Here is a 15,895-nt window from a genome sequence, read left to right as displayed (position 1 = left end):
ATGTACCTCAGTAAGGCGGGTGAGATATTGTGACACGATCTCTCCTGGTTGTTGTTTGCACATTGATATTTTAGTAATATCCATTTTTACTGGGAATGCTTTTTTACACGCTGCTGTAAGGCCCACCACAAAACCATTAACTGCTTGGTTTTCTTCGTGATCAACCTGAGTTCGCCATGCGAAAACATTGTCCGTTGGCCAGAAATACTTAATCTTTGCAATGTCCGCACACAGTTTTCTCCCCAAAAGTCGTCGCATTTCTTGAGATGTCGGGCGAAATGCTGCACAAAATCTGCTCATTTCATCACCAAATTTCTGTCCTCCCACCTCTCTCGGGTCTGGGAGCTGTCCATGTGCACTTTCCATATCCTTTATTGTCCATGGTCGGTGAACGAGTATCGCTGTGCCATCCGCCCCTGCTACTTTCACCATTGGAGCAGTGATTACTTGATGAACACCTTCTGTAGCTCCTAAGTGTTCCTCTCTCTCATCCTCACTGTCATCAGGCAGTGGTGGTTGATCAGCCTTTTCCCTTTTCAGCTAAGCCTTGGTTCGAGTATGTGCCGAAACAGAGCTGTGCTTGCTGTGCTGGGGCCTGGGGCCTGCCGAGAAGTCCCTTGTTCATCCTGTCTTACTGGATCTGCCGAAGGGGCTATCTGTCTAGGAGCTGGGGGTCGCGGGGGGCAGCCATCCAGGTCGGGATCTGAAACAGACTTAACACACTGAAAGGAGTCAATGATTTGTGCTTGCATTGTAGGTTGTATGCGTTTTTTCTACCCATAGACCCCACCCCCACCTCACAAAGAAACAGCAAGTCAGCAGAAAAAGAAATGAGAAAAAGAATAATAATAATAAATTACACATCAAACAAAAAGAAAAGAAAAGAAGGAAGTACTAGAAGCAGAAACTAAAAAAGAAATCTTTTATTACAGATCCAATTTAGGCGAGCACCACTTAAGTCAACCGCCCAAAGAGAGAGGTAGCAGGTCCAATCGTTCAAGATCTAATTTTATTTTGGTAAGTAGAACCTGATAATTCACCTTGTACAGATCGGCATGGTTACGTGTTACACAAATCCCTAGATATTTCATTTTTCTCTGACTAATCTAAAAGGGGATTGAATCAGAAAACTGTGCTATATTGTTTTTAATTGGCATCATTTAACTTTTTTGCAAGATTAACCTTGTAGCCAGATATTTCACCAAAGTCTTTCAATAAATCCACAAGTTTTGGTAGGCTATGAAAAGCATCGGATATGAAAAGCAGCATGTCATTAACATAAAGGGAATCTTTGTGTTCCACACCCCCACAAGAGATACCTTTAATACTGGCATTTCCCCTTAATGCAATAGCCAATGGTTCAATAGCCACAGCAAAGAGAAGGGGTGACAAAGGGCACTCCTGTCTCATACCATGCTGAAGCTCAGAGAAAGGGGATAGGCAGCCAGTGGGGATGAGTATAGCACTTTTATCCATGATATAAATTTAGGGCCGAAACCAAATTTACCAAAAGTGTAGAAAAGAAAATCCTAATTCACTCGATCAAATGCTTTTTCAGCATCTACAGAAATAATTGTTTCCAAATTGTCAGGTAGAGATGGGTTATAAATAACATTCAACATGCACCATGGGGCCTCCGAGTGGCGCAGTGGTAAAGTGCTCGCCCTATCATCCGGAGATCGCTGGTTCGAACCCCGGGTGATGCTGTTCTCCTCTCACAGCCGGAGGCACAGAGAGAGCTGATTGGCCGAGCTCTCTCAGGGGGGAGGGATGAGAGGTACTTGTGCTCCCACATTAGTCACGGCGCTACAGCCAATCAGGGGCGTCTGTGAGCTCGCGCACACGGAAGGAGCGGCTAGCGCTTTCCTCCGAGTGTGTTACTCCGCCCCTAACGGTGCGTAAGCGAGCAGTTCGAAAAGATGCGGTCGGCTCGCGTCACGTGGTTCGGAGGAAACACGGGATAGCTTTCGTCCTCCCGACTGAGTGGTTGTAGTAGCCTTGATGTGTGTGGGAGCCTCCTAGTGACTGGGAGTAATTGGCCACAACTAGATTGGGGAGAAAATCGGGGGAAAAAAAATAAATAAACATGCACCATGTAGACACTAGACATGGATCGCAGGTGGCCGTCTGAAGTGAGAGAGGTTGGTAGAGATCATGCATCCATGGGTACCTAGGTTGCATGGTACATCTGTCAAGCAACACTAGTCCAGGGGGTTTAAGCCCAGGCTATTCAAACAAACAGGAAAAGAGAATCAGGTCACCTTTACCATTAGTGGAAGTAAATCAGAATGGATCAGGCAGTAGAGAAAGATTTGAGCTCTGCAAGGGATTTGCACATAGACATGGGATTCAGGAGTTGGTGGCCTAATTGGTATATATTGCTCTTAGGGTTAGAACATGAAGATGTCCACACGATGGCTAAGCGTCAAGGGTAGTTTTGTGAAGGCCATTTTAGATTGACGTTTTGGTGGAGAAAGTCCTTTCAATAGAAAGCTGGAAGGCCAACATGAAGTGAGAGCATCCGGGTTGCTAGCGCTAGCCAAAACAAGGTAAGTGCAGGTTAGTTGTCCAAGACATTCACAGATAGAAACAAGGTCAGAGAAGGTTAGGTGTCCAAGGCAATCACAGGTTAATTTTTATATTCAAAACCAACATGTGATTACAAAGATTCAGAGAAGGTCAGGCTTAAGAATATGTAGACACAAGTCAACTCCACATTCACTGAATTACCCAGGGGCAGCAGGTGAAGCAGTTTCAAACCAGGACAATTAATTTGGACAACTGTCAAGTCACCAGTCTTCCCCATGATTATATTGCCTACTAAACCAGACTGAGAGACCATTTAAATTCAGGAAACCTCTGCAGGTGTTTTGAGTTAATTAAATGATTAGAACTTTTAAACAATATTCTAATTTTCTGAGATACTGAATTTTGGGTTTTTATTAGCTTTAAGCCATAATCATCGAAATTAAAAGAAATAAAAACTTGAAATATATCAGTCTGTGTGTAATAAATCTATATAACATGAGTTTCACGTTTTTTTTTTTTTTTTTGGAAAAAAGTGAGGTGTCACGATTCTTCAGTCGGTGTCTGTGTTTGGGTGGCATAATCGCAGGAGGCGAGCTGGCGTTTCAAGAATGGTTTTTATTATTTTAAATAAACACATAAAACAAACACCGACATAAATCATATGAATTACAACAAAAGCTAGACGCCTGACTGAACTTCAGTCAGGCTCTTTATAATCAACTTAATTAGCTTACCTCGGTTCAGGTGAATCCTTATGTCACCTGACCGAGGTGCAGTCTGGGACATGAAGTCCAACTAAAACAAAACTATAACATAAAACAAACCCAGGCGCTTTGGCGCCCTCTAGGGGTTAACCGTTACATGAGGAAACGGATTCATTTCCTGAATTCAGTCTCAACATGGAACTAAATAAACTAACTGGGGGACTGTTCAATTTTAATATGATTGCTAATACAGACCTGTACATGATAAAAGAAAAAACATTGTAATGATTCTGTGTGAAGGCCCTGGATAAGAAACTGCTGAGAGTGAGACAAGACACTATATGGAGTTAAGTAGAGTCACAAACCACTGTCAGTTTTTTTAAGCTTTTATAACAACTAAACTTACAAAACTAAGTGCAAAAAAAGAGCTGGAACTCAAGCTTATAAACTGAGGAAAAGAGCTCTTTTGACATGCAGCTGGGATAGAGAGAGACAGAATCACAGGAGGTATTATAGGAAACAAACAAATGGATTTGTTGTTTAATTGATTATTGTGCCAATAATTGATTAAAATGACAATACATTAATATAACTGTAAATAGAGGGGTTTAACTGGGGAAGGAGCTCTTGTGACATGCAGCTGGCATAGGGGGAAACATCACAAGAGGAATTATGGGGAAAAGTGCAACGTATTTGTTGTTTACTTCATTATTGTGCCACTAATTTATTAAAATTACAATAATTTAATATAATTGTAAATAGAGAGGTTTAACTGGTAGAAAAATGGAATTATGGGTAAAAGTTCAATATATTAGTTGTTTAATAGATTTTTGTGAAAAGAATTGATCTTACATATACTTCCGCTGTAGAAGAGCTGTGTAAGTACTGTAGCATCTGCCAATATCTCTTAATCAATAACTGCACTTGCAGTTTTTATAAAGTGCATGCATTTTTTACACGTTCTCTAATGCGCACACAGCGCAGCTCCGCTTTTTAACGGGATTATGCTCCTCCCAGAATAAATATTTTTGTTTATATCGACTTCAAATATGACAGTTACTACTTGAAATACATTTAAGGCATATAAGGTGTATTTAAGGTATATATAGGTGAACATATCACAAGAGATATTCATCAACTCCTTAAAGTACTCCTTCCATCTTCCCATCACCCTCCTGGCATCTGTCAGTACATTTCCATCTCTATCTTTAATCACTCTAACCTGCTGCACATCCTTCCCATCTCTATCTCTCTGCCTTGCCAACCTGTACAGATCCACCTCTCCCTCCTTACTGTCTAGCCTAGCATACAAGTCCTCATATGCTCTTTGTCTGGCCTTTGCCACCTCTCCCTTCACCTTACTCTGCATCTCCCTGTACTCCTGTCTACTCTCTTCAGTCCTCTCAGTGTCCCACTTCTTCTTAGCTAGCCTCTTTCCCTGTATACACTCCTGGACTTCCTCATTCCACCACCAAGTCTCCTTGTCCACTTTTCCCTTACCTGATGATACACCAAGTACCCTCCTACCTGTCTCCCTGATCACATTGGCTGTAGTTGTCCAGTCAACTGAAAGCCCCTCCTGACCACCCATAGCCTGTCTCAACTCCTCCCTAAAGACTTTACAACATTCTTCCTTTCTCAGCTTCCACCACTTTGTCCTCTGCTCTGCCTTTGTCCTCTTCACCTTCCTCACCACCAGGGTTATTTTACACACCACCATTCTGTGTTGTCTGGCTACACTCTCCCCTACCAACACTTTGCAGTCACTGATCTCTTTCAGGTTACAACATCGACACAAGATGTAGTCGACCTGAGTGCTTCTGCCTCCACTCTTATATGTCACCCTATGTTCCTGCCTCTTCTGGAAGAAAGTATTTACTACTGCCATTTTCATCCTCTTTGCAAAGTCCACCACCATCTGTCCTTCTACATTCCTTTCCTGAAGACCAAACCTGCCCATCACATTTTCATCACCTCTGTTCCCTTCCCCAACATGTCCATTGAAGTCTGCACCAATCACCACTCTTTCACCTCTGGGGATGCTCTGCATCACTTTATTTAACTCACTCCAGAATTTCTCCTTCTCTTTTAACTCACATCCTACCTGTGGGGTATAACCACTAACAACATTGAACATTATCCCTTCAATTTCCAGCTTCAGACTCATCACCCTATCTGATACTCTCTTCACCTCTAGAACATTCCTTACAAACTCCTCTTTCAGAATAACTCCTACTCCATTTCTTTTCCTATCCACACCATGGTAAAGAAATTTGAACCCTGATCCTAAGCTTCTAGCCTTGCTACCTTTCCACCTGGTCTCCTAGACACACAGTATATCCACCTTCCTTCTCTGCATCATACTGTATCAACTAACTCTCTTCCCTTCCCTGTCATGGTCCCAACATTCAAAGTCCCTACTATCACTCCTAAACTCTTGCCTTTCCTCTTCTCTCTCTGCTTTCGAACACGCCTTCCTCCTCTCCTTCTTCGACCAACAGTAGCCCAATTTCCACCAGCACCCTGTAGGTCAACAACACCAGTGGCGGTCGTTGTTAACCCGGGCCACAACCGATCCGGTATGGGATTTATATTCGTGATTCGCATCATTGATTTGGCAAATGTTTTACGTCGGATGCCCTTCCTGACACAACCCTCTGCATTTATCCAGACTTGGGACTGGCACAAGAAGACACTGGATTGCGCAAGAAGACACTGGATCCAGCTAACTATAATTCATTATATCACAGTGTTAACTTCCATATTAGGTGAAAGTGTTCGGTGCTTGCTTGTGAGGGAAAACAACCGAAGTGTGATGTGGAAAATGTCCTAGAATTCACTTTGAGTCTTCACTTTCTTACCACTCGTGATTATCTGTGCTGAAGTAGGAAAAATTGATGATAACATAAGGGATTATGTATTTAATCAAAATGGAAAAGCCTTGGGCTTTTCCTTTTTGTTCAGTAGCTGCAGTATACACAGTGAATTCTATATTCATTTTACTGGGGGTGGTGTTTATGTTTAATGAAGTTGTAAAAAGTTTTTGAGGAAAAGAATGATCTCAAGAATCACAAGACAAATGGTTTACAACAGAAACGTTTCAGAAGGACGCATGACTTAACTACCTAGCAGATCATTAAAAATTAGAGCAGTAAGAGCAGCGCAATATATATCATGCAGAAACAGGCTAAAAACTTCAGTTATTGTTCACACAAAACATTAGAATGAGGAATCACACCCGTGATTAATGTGACATTAAACATGGCATTATAGTTGGTGCTCATCTCATAGTGTTCTCATACAAAATTTCTAGAGTGCACATTAAGTAGAGAGTAGTAGAGAGCAGAGGAGAATTAGGTCCAACTCCTGTCTACCATATACAAGAATGTGACACTGTCATGGACAGAGACACACCAAAACTGTTTAATCATCTGTCTAGTTTAAGTAAACCTGCACCCATGATAGTTTAAGATTCCTGTTCTTGACTGACAATTCATGTTGTATGTATGTAGCACCTTGGTCCTGAAGGAATGCTGTTTCATTTTACTGTGTACTGACCTGCATATGGTTGAAATTACATTAAAAGCCTATATGACTTGACTTGACTCCAAGCCCTTAATAAGATAAACGCCCATGACTAAAATTAGTCTTTGGACAACACCTACACTCCTTGCCCTTTTGTCAACAGTAATAAAAATGCAGTTTTACACAACAGGCAGATGTGTTACTGTATATAAGTACATATTTCATATCTGTACTTTAGGGCTGTAGCTATCAAATATTTTAGTAATTTTTTTTAGTAAATAAGATTATATGAGGTTAATTACTATTTGTTTTAGAAAAATCTGCTTTTGTTTTTTAAATGCATACAGGATTTTATCAAAAAGAAACATTGTCATTATTCACAATACAAGGAATAGCTTAAAGTTTACTGAGATGAATTAGGTGCATTACAGTGCCATACATTCTTATTTTAAAACCTTTACTCAGATGCAAAAACAAAAAAAAAAGTATTTTAAATGATTTTAAGTATAAAAAAAACTAAGGCACACATTAAAATAAATAATTTTACAAAAACACTAAGTTGTGCAACTTAACTTTCAGAACTAAAAGTTCTCTTCTTTGGCTCGCTGATATTTTTTATCTCCCTTCCATTTTGCAGCCCGCAACAGAACGCCTTCTCACATCAATACACAGCTAACTGTTTGCATCTCCTTCCGCTTTGTGGGTGACGTAAGCACTGCTTCTTCGTCGGTGTTTACTGGCGAATTGCATCCGGAAAACGCGCTGTGTCACGCTAAACATAATGCAGGCTTTTAAAATTAATTAAAAGAAGCTTCGAGGCAGAAGATTTTGCCTTGATCATTTTTTGTAATCGAGTTCCTCAAATTACTCGAGGAACCATTTCAGCTACTATACTGTACTTCCCTTAAGTAGTTTTATTAAAGGGTACTTTTTTACTTTTATGCCCCTGCATTACACAGCAAATGTTTAATTTACATTTTTTCACACTTCTGCATAGCATGTGTTACCTAACCACATTTATTTAATGCAGTGTACAATACTATATAAATCGAGATTCAACCTGCTGACAATTGTGCGTAATTGCATGACTTGTCTTTCCATTGAGACACACCTAATAACCTAACAAGTGTTAGAAATCAGAAGCGGAGCTGGTTGCTAACAGAGACAATAACAGCATGTTCACACCGACACATTTTTTTTACTATATAAAAAGTCTATTGTAAGCTTGGTACATTTGTAAAGTGAGTACTTTTAATCAAGTATCCATGTAAATGGAGTTACTACCCATTGTTGTTGGGCAAAGAGTTAGTAGAAATAGTTAAAAAGTTAAAGCTAAAAATAAGCTGGTCAGCTTTAATGTAATCCATGATATTATTTCAGGTTAAAAGCCCACGTACACATCTGCCTGTCCTTCAGTACACCAGAACTCTGCCTAACTTATTAATACAAAGGAATACAATTTTGTAAGGTTGAGTATCTTACACCTTGTTTACGTTAAGTTCTTTTTTCTTGTTGTCAGCCAAATACAGAATACTATTTAGTAATAGGAGAGCGAATCACAGATGAGAAATTGGAAAAATAGATCGAATAATATTAAGTTTGGTCTTTAAACTATTCCTGTATTTTAAAATTCACTTATACCATTTCAGCAGTGAAAATATTAACTAATCCCAGTAAAAATATTTAGTTTTGATCTTTTAATTAATATCTATTGTTGCAGGTATTTGTTTACATTAAACAAGTACTGTAGCTTATTAGTATCTTATTTAAAAGTAGATTCTTAAATACGACACATAACTGTTCATAACATCACTTCTCAACTCAACCTTTTGATTTTAGCGCAAATAAATGTGGTCTCAGTTCGTATATTTTACATGCCCTCACCTTGGACTGCTGCAGATATGTTTGCTCCAGCAACCCGTGTTTTATCTCGTAGTGGTTTCACATTACTGCTTTTTATTAGCTCCACATTGATTTAAAACGCAGGAAGAATAAACATACTTTGATCTGTCCATTAACTTTCGAAGGTTCTTATTTTGCATAGTGTGCTTGCCTTTTTTTGGAGTGAGCCATGCTGTGTCTCGGTTTTGTTTGTGTTTTGTAAGGATTGTGGAGGCTTGTAGGTGCGTTACCATCGTTTCTATGTCTTCCGCATACTCTGTGTATACACTGGAAACTAAATTGCGTTGATCAACTCTGTTGAGTGATGTGTATAGACACGCCCATGTTGAGGAAAAAAACGCTATTTGTAAAAAAAAAAAATAAATAAAAATAATAATAATAATAATAATAAATAAATAAATTGCTAGATGCTGTTATGTAATCTGGCATATAACTGCCCTTCTAATCAGCATTTTGATTTCATTTATGGTGCAGGTTTAACTTCAACTGCCAAAGGTGAAGTTTCATTGTATGTAGCAGGATTCTGAAAATGTTTTATCAGTCTGCTGTGGCTAGTGCTCTTGCCCTAACACTATAGTGCTGTGGTCTGGGAGAGCAGCATCAGTGCCAGGGATGCAGGCAAGATCAATAAAATCATTCGCAAGGCTGAACACATAGTCAGACACAAATGTGACAGGTTGGAGACAGTGAGGGACAACGGACCACTGAATAAACTCCTGTCAACCATGGAAAATCCATCCCACCCACTACATGATCCCATACAGAGTCAGTGAAGTTTATTTTCTAACAAACTGATCCAGCTTCACTCTCACAAGGAACGATTCAGGAAATCATTTCTACTGCTTTCCATTGTACTGTTACAAAGACTCACTGTAAGGGTCCACCACCAGAGGTCGCTGTTTTTTATTTGTAGTTTTTGTTGGCTGACTCAGTTTCCCAGCAGGCACCTTGGTCAGGTGATGCGAGTAAACACCTGAGCCGAGGTAGCCATTAATCCATCTATAAATAGCTGTTTAGTCTGGGAAACTGGGTCGAGCATTTTTGGTTTAACCACTGTCTGTTGTGTGGGCATTTGTTTTTTGTTCTGTTCTTTGTTTAGTTTATATTTTGATTTAAGCTGTGTTGACTTGGGCTCTCAGTTTGGCAATGTTTCTCCGCAGATGTTCTGTGTGTGTGTGTGGAGCTGATTTCATCATGTCATCTGTGTATGTATGTACTGTGGTTCTTGTCCCCTTGTTTTCATGTGTGTTTAGCTAGAGCAGGTAAGTAGATAGGTGTGTGTTTGGCTAGAAGTGTGTGTAGCTAAAATCTAGGTTGAGCTAACTAGCATGCTTCTAGTCATAGCCCCTTTGTGTCTCTAGCTATTCTGTGTTTCCTGTCCCCCTAGTATCCCTTGTCTCTGTTTCTGTGCCCCAATTCCCTAGTGTGTTCAGCTATTGGGTAAGTGTAGCTTAGTGCATGTTGGGGCTGAAGACATGTTTAGCTAGGTGTATGTAGCTGACTGCCATGGTTAAGAGCAATAACCAATAGTCCTTGTTACCACAGAGTTAAGTATTGTTCGAGTTTGGTTGTTCTTTTGTTTTTGTGTCTTTATTTATACTTTGTGTTTACCATCATTAAAAGACACTTTTTTTTTTTTTTTTTTTTGTTAGTTACACAACCCCTCTGCCTCTATGCATGCTCCTTCCGCCCACGGCGTTCAACACCAGCCATTACACCCCGAACGTGACACACTGACCAATCTACAGATATTTGCTAGGGAATCTATACTTTTACTTAAATACAGTTTGTGTACTGTACTTTGTCCAGGCAGTTTACTACATGTCATGCTGTGTGTGGCTATGTATGTGTCAAATAAATACATAATACATAAATATATAATACTCAATCCAGCCCATCTGGCACTAACAACAATATTAAAATCACAAAGTGATTTTATAATTTTATTGTAAACATTAGTTTATTTAGATGCAAATTATGCATTTAATTGTTGCAGTATTCGCCTTATATGTTTAGTGAGTGATTACACTGTTTAACAGCTTTATATCCATTAGAACAGTTAGCTATAGTACCAGAACATTGCGTCTCAGACCTTACTGTTGGAAACTACTTATACATATTTAGCTTTAATGTTCCCCATTATTGACCTGTTGGTTTCCAAAGCAAATGCTTAAATAAACTAGTACATGTGTCCAAAATATGTTTTCAATTTTAAATACATAAATACTACAAAAATTTGTTCAGACAGCCTGATTGTTATTGTCTTGATCAATGTAACAGACAGTAAAATGTTAAATTACATCCAGTCTTACTTCTGTCTTCATAGATAGGGTGTAATTAAATAAGGTCACTTGTTACACACAAAAATAGTGATATACAGTATTTGTTGGGCTTTTTTCCATAATACAGAGCGTTTAAATGTGGTTGGACCAGGAGCTTATTTTGTTGCTGGTGGTGATCTGATTCTGCCATGTTTTCTGAAACCCAACACCAACGCTGTGGACATGACAGTGGAGTGGTTTAAACTACATGCAAAGGATTCATTAGTGCATCTCTATAGGAATCATGAAGACAGAAATGAAAAGCAGGCTCAGTCCTACAGAGAAAGAACATCACTGTTTAAAGAGGAGCTACATAAAGGCAATGCATCGCTCAGACTCTCTGTTCTCAGAATCTCTGATGAAGGAGCTTACAAGTGTCTTATTGAGGACAAGTCCTGGTCTGATGACATTGTTGTGAATGTTTCTGTCGAAGGTAAGATCTATTTCTGCACTGAAGCTTTATACAGTAAAGTTGTTACATAAATTCTTTATTTAATTGTCAACAGTTTATACATACTGTACATATTCCAATCATTTCACTGGAAATCAGAGACTATTAAAAAAAAAAAGTTGTGTTTCAGTTCATTTCAGCAACAACATCACAGTTATGACTGCTTTAAGAGAGTAATTTTGAAATCACGTACAAGAGGTCTAGAAGAAGTGTTACAGATTATGGAACAAATTTAAACAATTTTAGTTAGAACAGAATCAAATGTTTACCTCTGAGTATTTTCAAGAACTTATCGTTAAATTCCTAATCTAAAAGGTCTGACGAATATGGATCTAGATGGTTTTATTGGTCAGCCAAGGCAATTCCATGTGGCTCTGAGTATTAAGAGATCCCATAAACAAAAAAGTATTAAATTCCATGGAAATATCATACTGGTTGAACATAAAATGTGTACTATTCACCTGGGCCACATCCTATCAGCATCTACAATGTTGTGTGAATGAATGTGTGTTACATTGTCAAAATTGAGGATATTTCTCCATCAGTAAGTAAAACACCAAGTAATCAATTGCCAATGGTATGTGCAGCAAAGTAACCCATTAACTCATATTGAGTTTTATCCAAAGAAAGCAGCTAGAAAAAAATACAAGTAAATTAAGCTTATGTAGAATCGTATTGGTGTCCACCAAAATAAATTGATTAACATATGGGTAGGATGAATAACCTGTCTAAAATGTTTTTGGCAAACAAAATTTTTGCAAAAACTAATTTTGCCTTTTCTTGTTTTAAGTACTTGGTGTTACACTAATAAGATCTGCTAGGAAGGTTGTTTTTTCAAAGCTCACATTAAAAACTGTAGTTTTTGTTTAATGACTATAGCTCAGGGAAGCCACCCAGTGATCACGATGGAGAGTTATGATAACTCAGGAGGGATTAATCTAGTGTGTGAGTCCAGAGGCTGGAAACCTAAACCTGAGGTTCTGTGGCTGGATAGAGAAGGAGCTCTTTTGCCTGCTGAAGAGACACAGATACACAGAGGGACTGAGGGGTTCAGTGTGAAACGTCGCATCACTGTTCATGATTATAGCAACTCCAACAGATTTTACTGCAGATTTCAACAAATCCGCCACATGATTGAGGCAGAGATTATAGTTAAAAGTAAATGTCTTTAATTATTAAAACATTTAGATTTTGATTCGATTTTGTAGTATTCTTCTATGATCATTACATAGTAAATTAATTTATTAACTAATAAAGACACATGGCCATGATGAACATACTATTTACACATCAAGACATATGGATTATTTTAAATTTATTGCCTGTACTGAACAAAAATATAAACGCAACACTTTTGTTTTTGCTCCCATTTTTAATGAGATGAACTCAAAGATCTGAAACGTTTTCTACATAAACAAAATAACCATATCTCTCAAATATTGTTCACAAATCTGTCAAAATCCGTTACGATGAAGAACTGGAGTCAAGTCGAGACCCCAATGAGGACGACGAGCATGCAGATAAGCTTTCCTGAGACTGTTTCTGACAGTTTGTGCAGAAATCCTTTGGTTATGCAATCCGATTGTTTCAGCAGCTGTCTGAGTGGCTGGTCTCAGACGATCATGGAGGTGAACATGCTGAATGTGGAGGACCTGGGCTGGTGTAAGGCTGGTTGGATGTACTGCCAAATCTTCTGAAACACCTTTGGAGACGGCTTATGGTAGAGAAATGAACATTTAATTCACGAGCAACAGCTCTGGTGGACATTCCTGCTGTCAGCACGCCAATTGCACGCTCCCTCAAAACTTGCGACATCTGTGGCACAGTGTATATATATATATATATATGTGTGTGTGTGTGTGTGTGTTATGTATAAAAGTATGGTGTGCACCTATAAATTATTTATTCAACAGTTTGTTAAAAAATTAAACAAAAATAAAACATACACTCACCTAAAGGATTATTAGGAACACCATACTAATACGGTGTTTAACCCCCTTTCGCTTTCAGAACTGCCTTAATTCTATGTGGCATTGATTCAACAAGGTGCTGAAGGCATTTTTTTAAATTGTTGGCCCATATTAATAAAATAACATCTTGCAGTTGATGGAGATTTGTGGGATGCACATCCAGGGCATGAAGCTCCCGTTCCACCACATCCCAAAGATGCTCTATTGGGTTGAGATCTGGTGACTGTGGGGGGCCATTTTAGTACAGTGAACTCAGTCATGTTTAAGAAACCAATTTGAAATGGTTAAAGCTTTGTGACATGGTGCATTATCCTGCTGGAAGTAGCCATCAGAGGATGGGTACATGGTGGTCATAAAGGGATGGACATGGTCAGAAACAATGCTCAGGTAGCCCGTGGCATTTAAAAGATGCCCAAATGGCACTAAGGGGCCTAAGGTGTGCCAAGAAAACATCCCACAGACCATTACACCACCACCACCAGCCTGCACAGTGGTAACAAGGCATGATGGATCCATGTTCTCATTCTGTTCACGCCAAATTCTGTCTCTACCATTTGAATGTCCCAACAGAAATCGAGACTCATCAGACCAGGCAACATTTTTCCAGTCTTTAACTGTCCAATTTTGGTGAGCTTGTGCAAATTGTAGCCTCTTTTTCCTATTTATAGTGGAGATGAGTGGTACCCGGTGGGGTCTTCTGCTGTTGTAGCCCATCCGCCTCGAGGTTGTGCGTGTTGTGGCTTCACAAATGCTTTGCTGCATACCTCGGTTTTAACTAGTAGCTATTTCAGTCAAAGTTGCTCTTCTATCAGCCTGAATCAGTCGGCCCATTCTCCTCTGACCTCTAGCATCAACAAGGCATTTTCTGCCGCATACTGGATGTTTTTCCCTTTTCACACCATTCTTTGTAAACCCTAGAAATGGTTGTGCGTGAAAATCCCAGTAACTGAGCAGATTGTGAAATACTCAGTCTGGCACCAACAACCATGCTACGCTCAAAATTGCTTAAATCACCTTTCTTTCCCATTCTGACATTCAGTTTGGAGTTCAGGAGATTGTCTTGACCAGGACCACACCCCTAAATGCATTGAAGCAATTGCCATGTGATTGGTTGATTAGATAATTGCATTAATGAGAAAATAATCCTTTAGGTGAGTGTATGCACTTTTTTGGTTATTTTGATACATTGTTGTGCATAAGAAGTTGTTTTGTAGCAGTCAATTCTTGTATACTTTCTTTAAGTAGCTATCAATCATGTGGTAAATGTGTTTTTATTTTAGATAAAATCTATTTCAGCATGTCTTTTTGCTGTTGGATTGATGATAATTTCAGTTCTCTGTTTCAATAAAGGTAAAAGTTTAAATACTTTAATAACACCACAGTGTTAACTTTAAAACAGTATATGTTTATATAGGTAAACATCTTTAGTTTGATTAAGTGTAATTGGATCTGTGTTTTTTATATTAACACTGTAATGTCTTTTACATATTTTTTGTTTTCAGAGAGGCAGATTCAGAGGATGGAAGCTGGTAATTGCAACTAAACTTTTTTTTCTTCCAATAACTAATGTAGTGTAAGTAAATGTTGATTTTAAAGTTGATTTTTAAGTAGTTCACAAGGAGTGACTTTGGTTATATCACATCTGTTAGAGAATGAGATGCACCTTTCCCTCAGTCTAATTAATGCCCTATAGCAATTTAATGCCTACATAAACTATACGTGTGTGTGTGTGTGTGTGTGTGTGTGTGTGTGTGTGTGTGTTTAAACACAAAAAATGTAAGGCAAAACACCATAAATTGGGTCACAACCCATCCAAGGTGTACCCTGCCTTGTGCCCCAAGTTCTCGGTGAAAGGATCCAAGCCCCCTTGCATGAATTTTTGGATAGATAATTATTGTCATTACATTTTTGATAAATATTAACATGTTTTCCATCTTGATGGATTTAAGGTGTTGGATTGGGGAGAGAACCTTTTACTTCATGTGATTTCAAATGCAATGTGACTCTCCATGTGTTATGTAGCTAAGATGCTATCTTCCCCTTAGTGATTACAACTATTTTATACAGATGATTATATACAAGATACATATCTATACAAAAACTTTGGAATGAATAATAAACCACCCTATGGAAAGCTCAGATGGCCTTGGACTTTGTAAAAGGGATTCAAAAGTGAAGGGAAAATGGCTAGCTGCAGTATCTATTGCTATAATACACTGTGTTCCAAATTATTACGCAAATGATATCTTTCTCTGATTTTCATAATTGGTCAATGCAAATGACAGTCAGTATAATTTTCTAGTCATCAAATATTAGGGTATAATTTGAATTTTATTAAACAAACCTCCTAATGATAACAATATGTCAAGAACTAACTTGGGATGACCAGAAGACGTAGCTTTAGCGGTTAGCCCTTTGTAGCGTGAATGGTAAACCCAAACGCGGAAAAACACGAGTAGGCAGGATAATCACGCTTTTTAGTCTAAGGACTCT

The 15,895-nt window shown here is 38.7% G+C and overlaps 1 protein-coding gene across 1 annotated transcript in view; it reads left to right on the top strand.

Annotated features, from left to right (window-relative positions):
* LOC128520681 (butyrophilin subfamily 3 member A2-like) overlaps positions 1 to 15,895 on the top strand; it is a 21,345-nt gene continuing 5,450 nt past the window's right edge. The window contains exons 1-3 of the mRNA XM_053495034.1: positions 1 to 19; positions 11,070 to 11,414; positions 12,312 to 12,487. Of these exons, the coding sequence (XP_053351009.1) occupies positions 1 to 19; positions 11,070 to 11,414; positions 12,312 to 12,487 (540 nt within the window). The remainder of the gene's footprint in view (positions 20 to 11,069; positions 11,415 to 12,311; positions 12,488 to 15,895) is intronic.

Source organism: Clarias gariepinus, chromosome 1, assembly GCF_024256425.1.
Source record: "Clarias gariepinus isolate MV-2021 ecotype Netherlands chromosome 1, CGAR_prim_01v2, whole genome shotgun sequence".
Lineage (NCBI taxonomy): Eukaryota > Metazoa > Chordata > Actinopteri > Siluriformes > Clariidae > Clarias > Clarias gariepinus.
The sequence above is the reverse complement of the archived record's forward strand: the minus strand, read 5'-3'. Positions and strand labels throughout refer to the sequence as shown.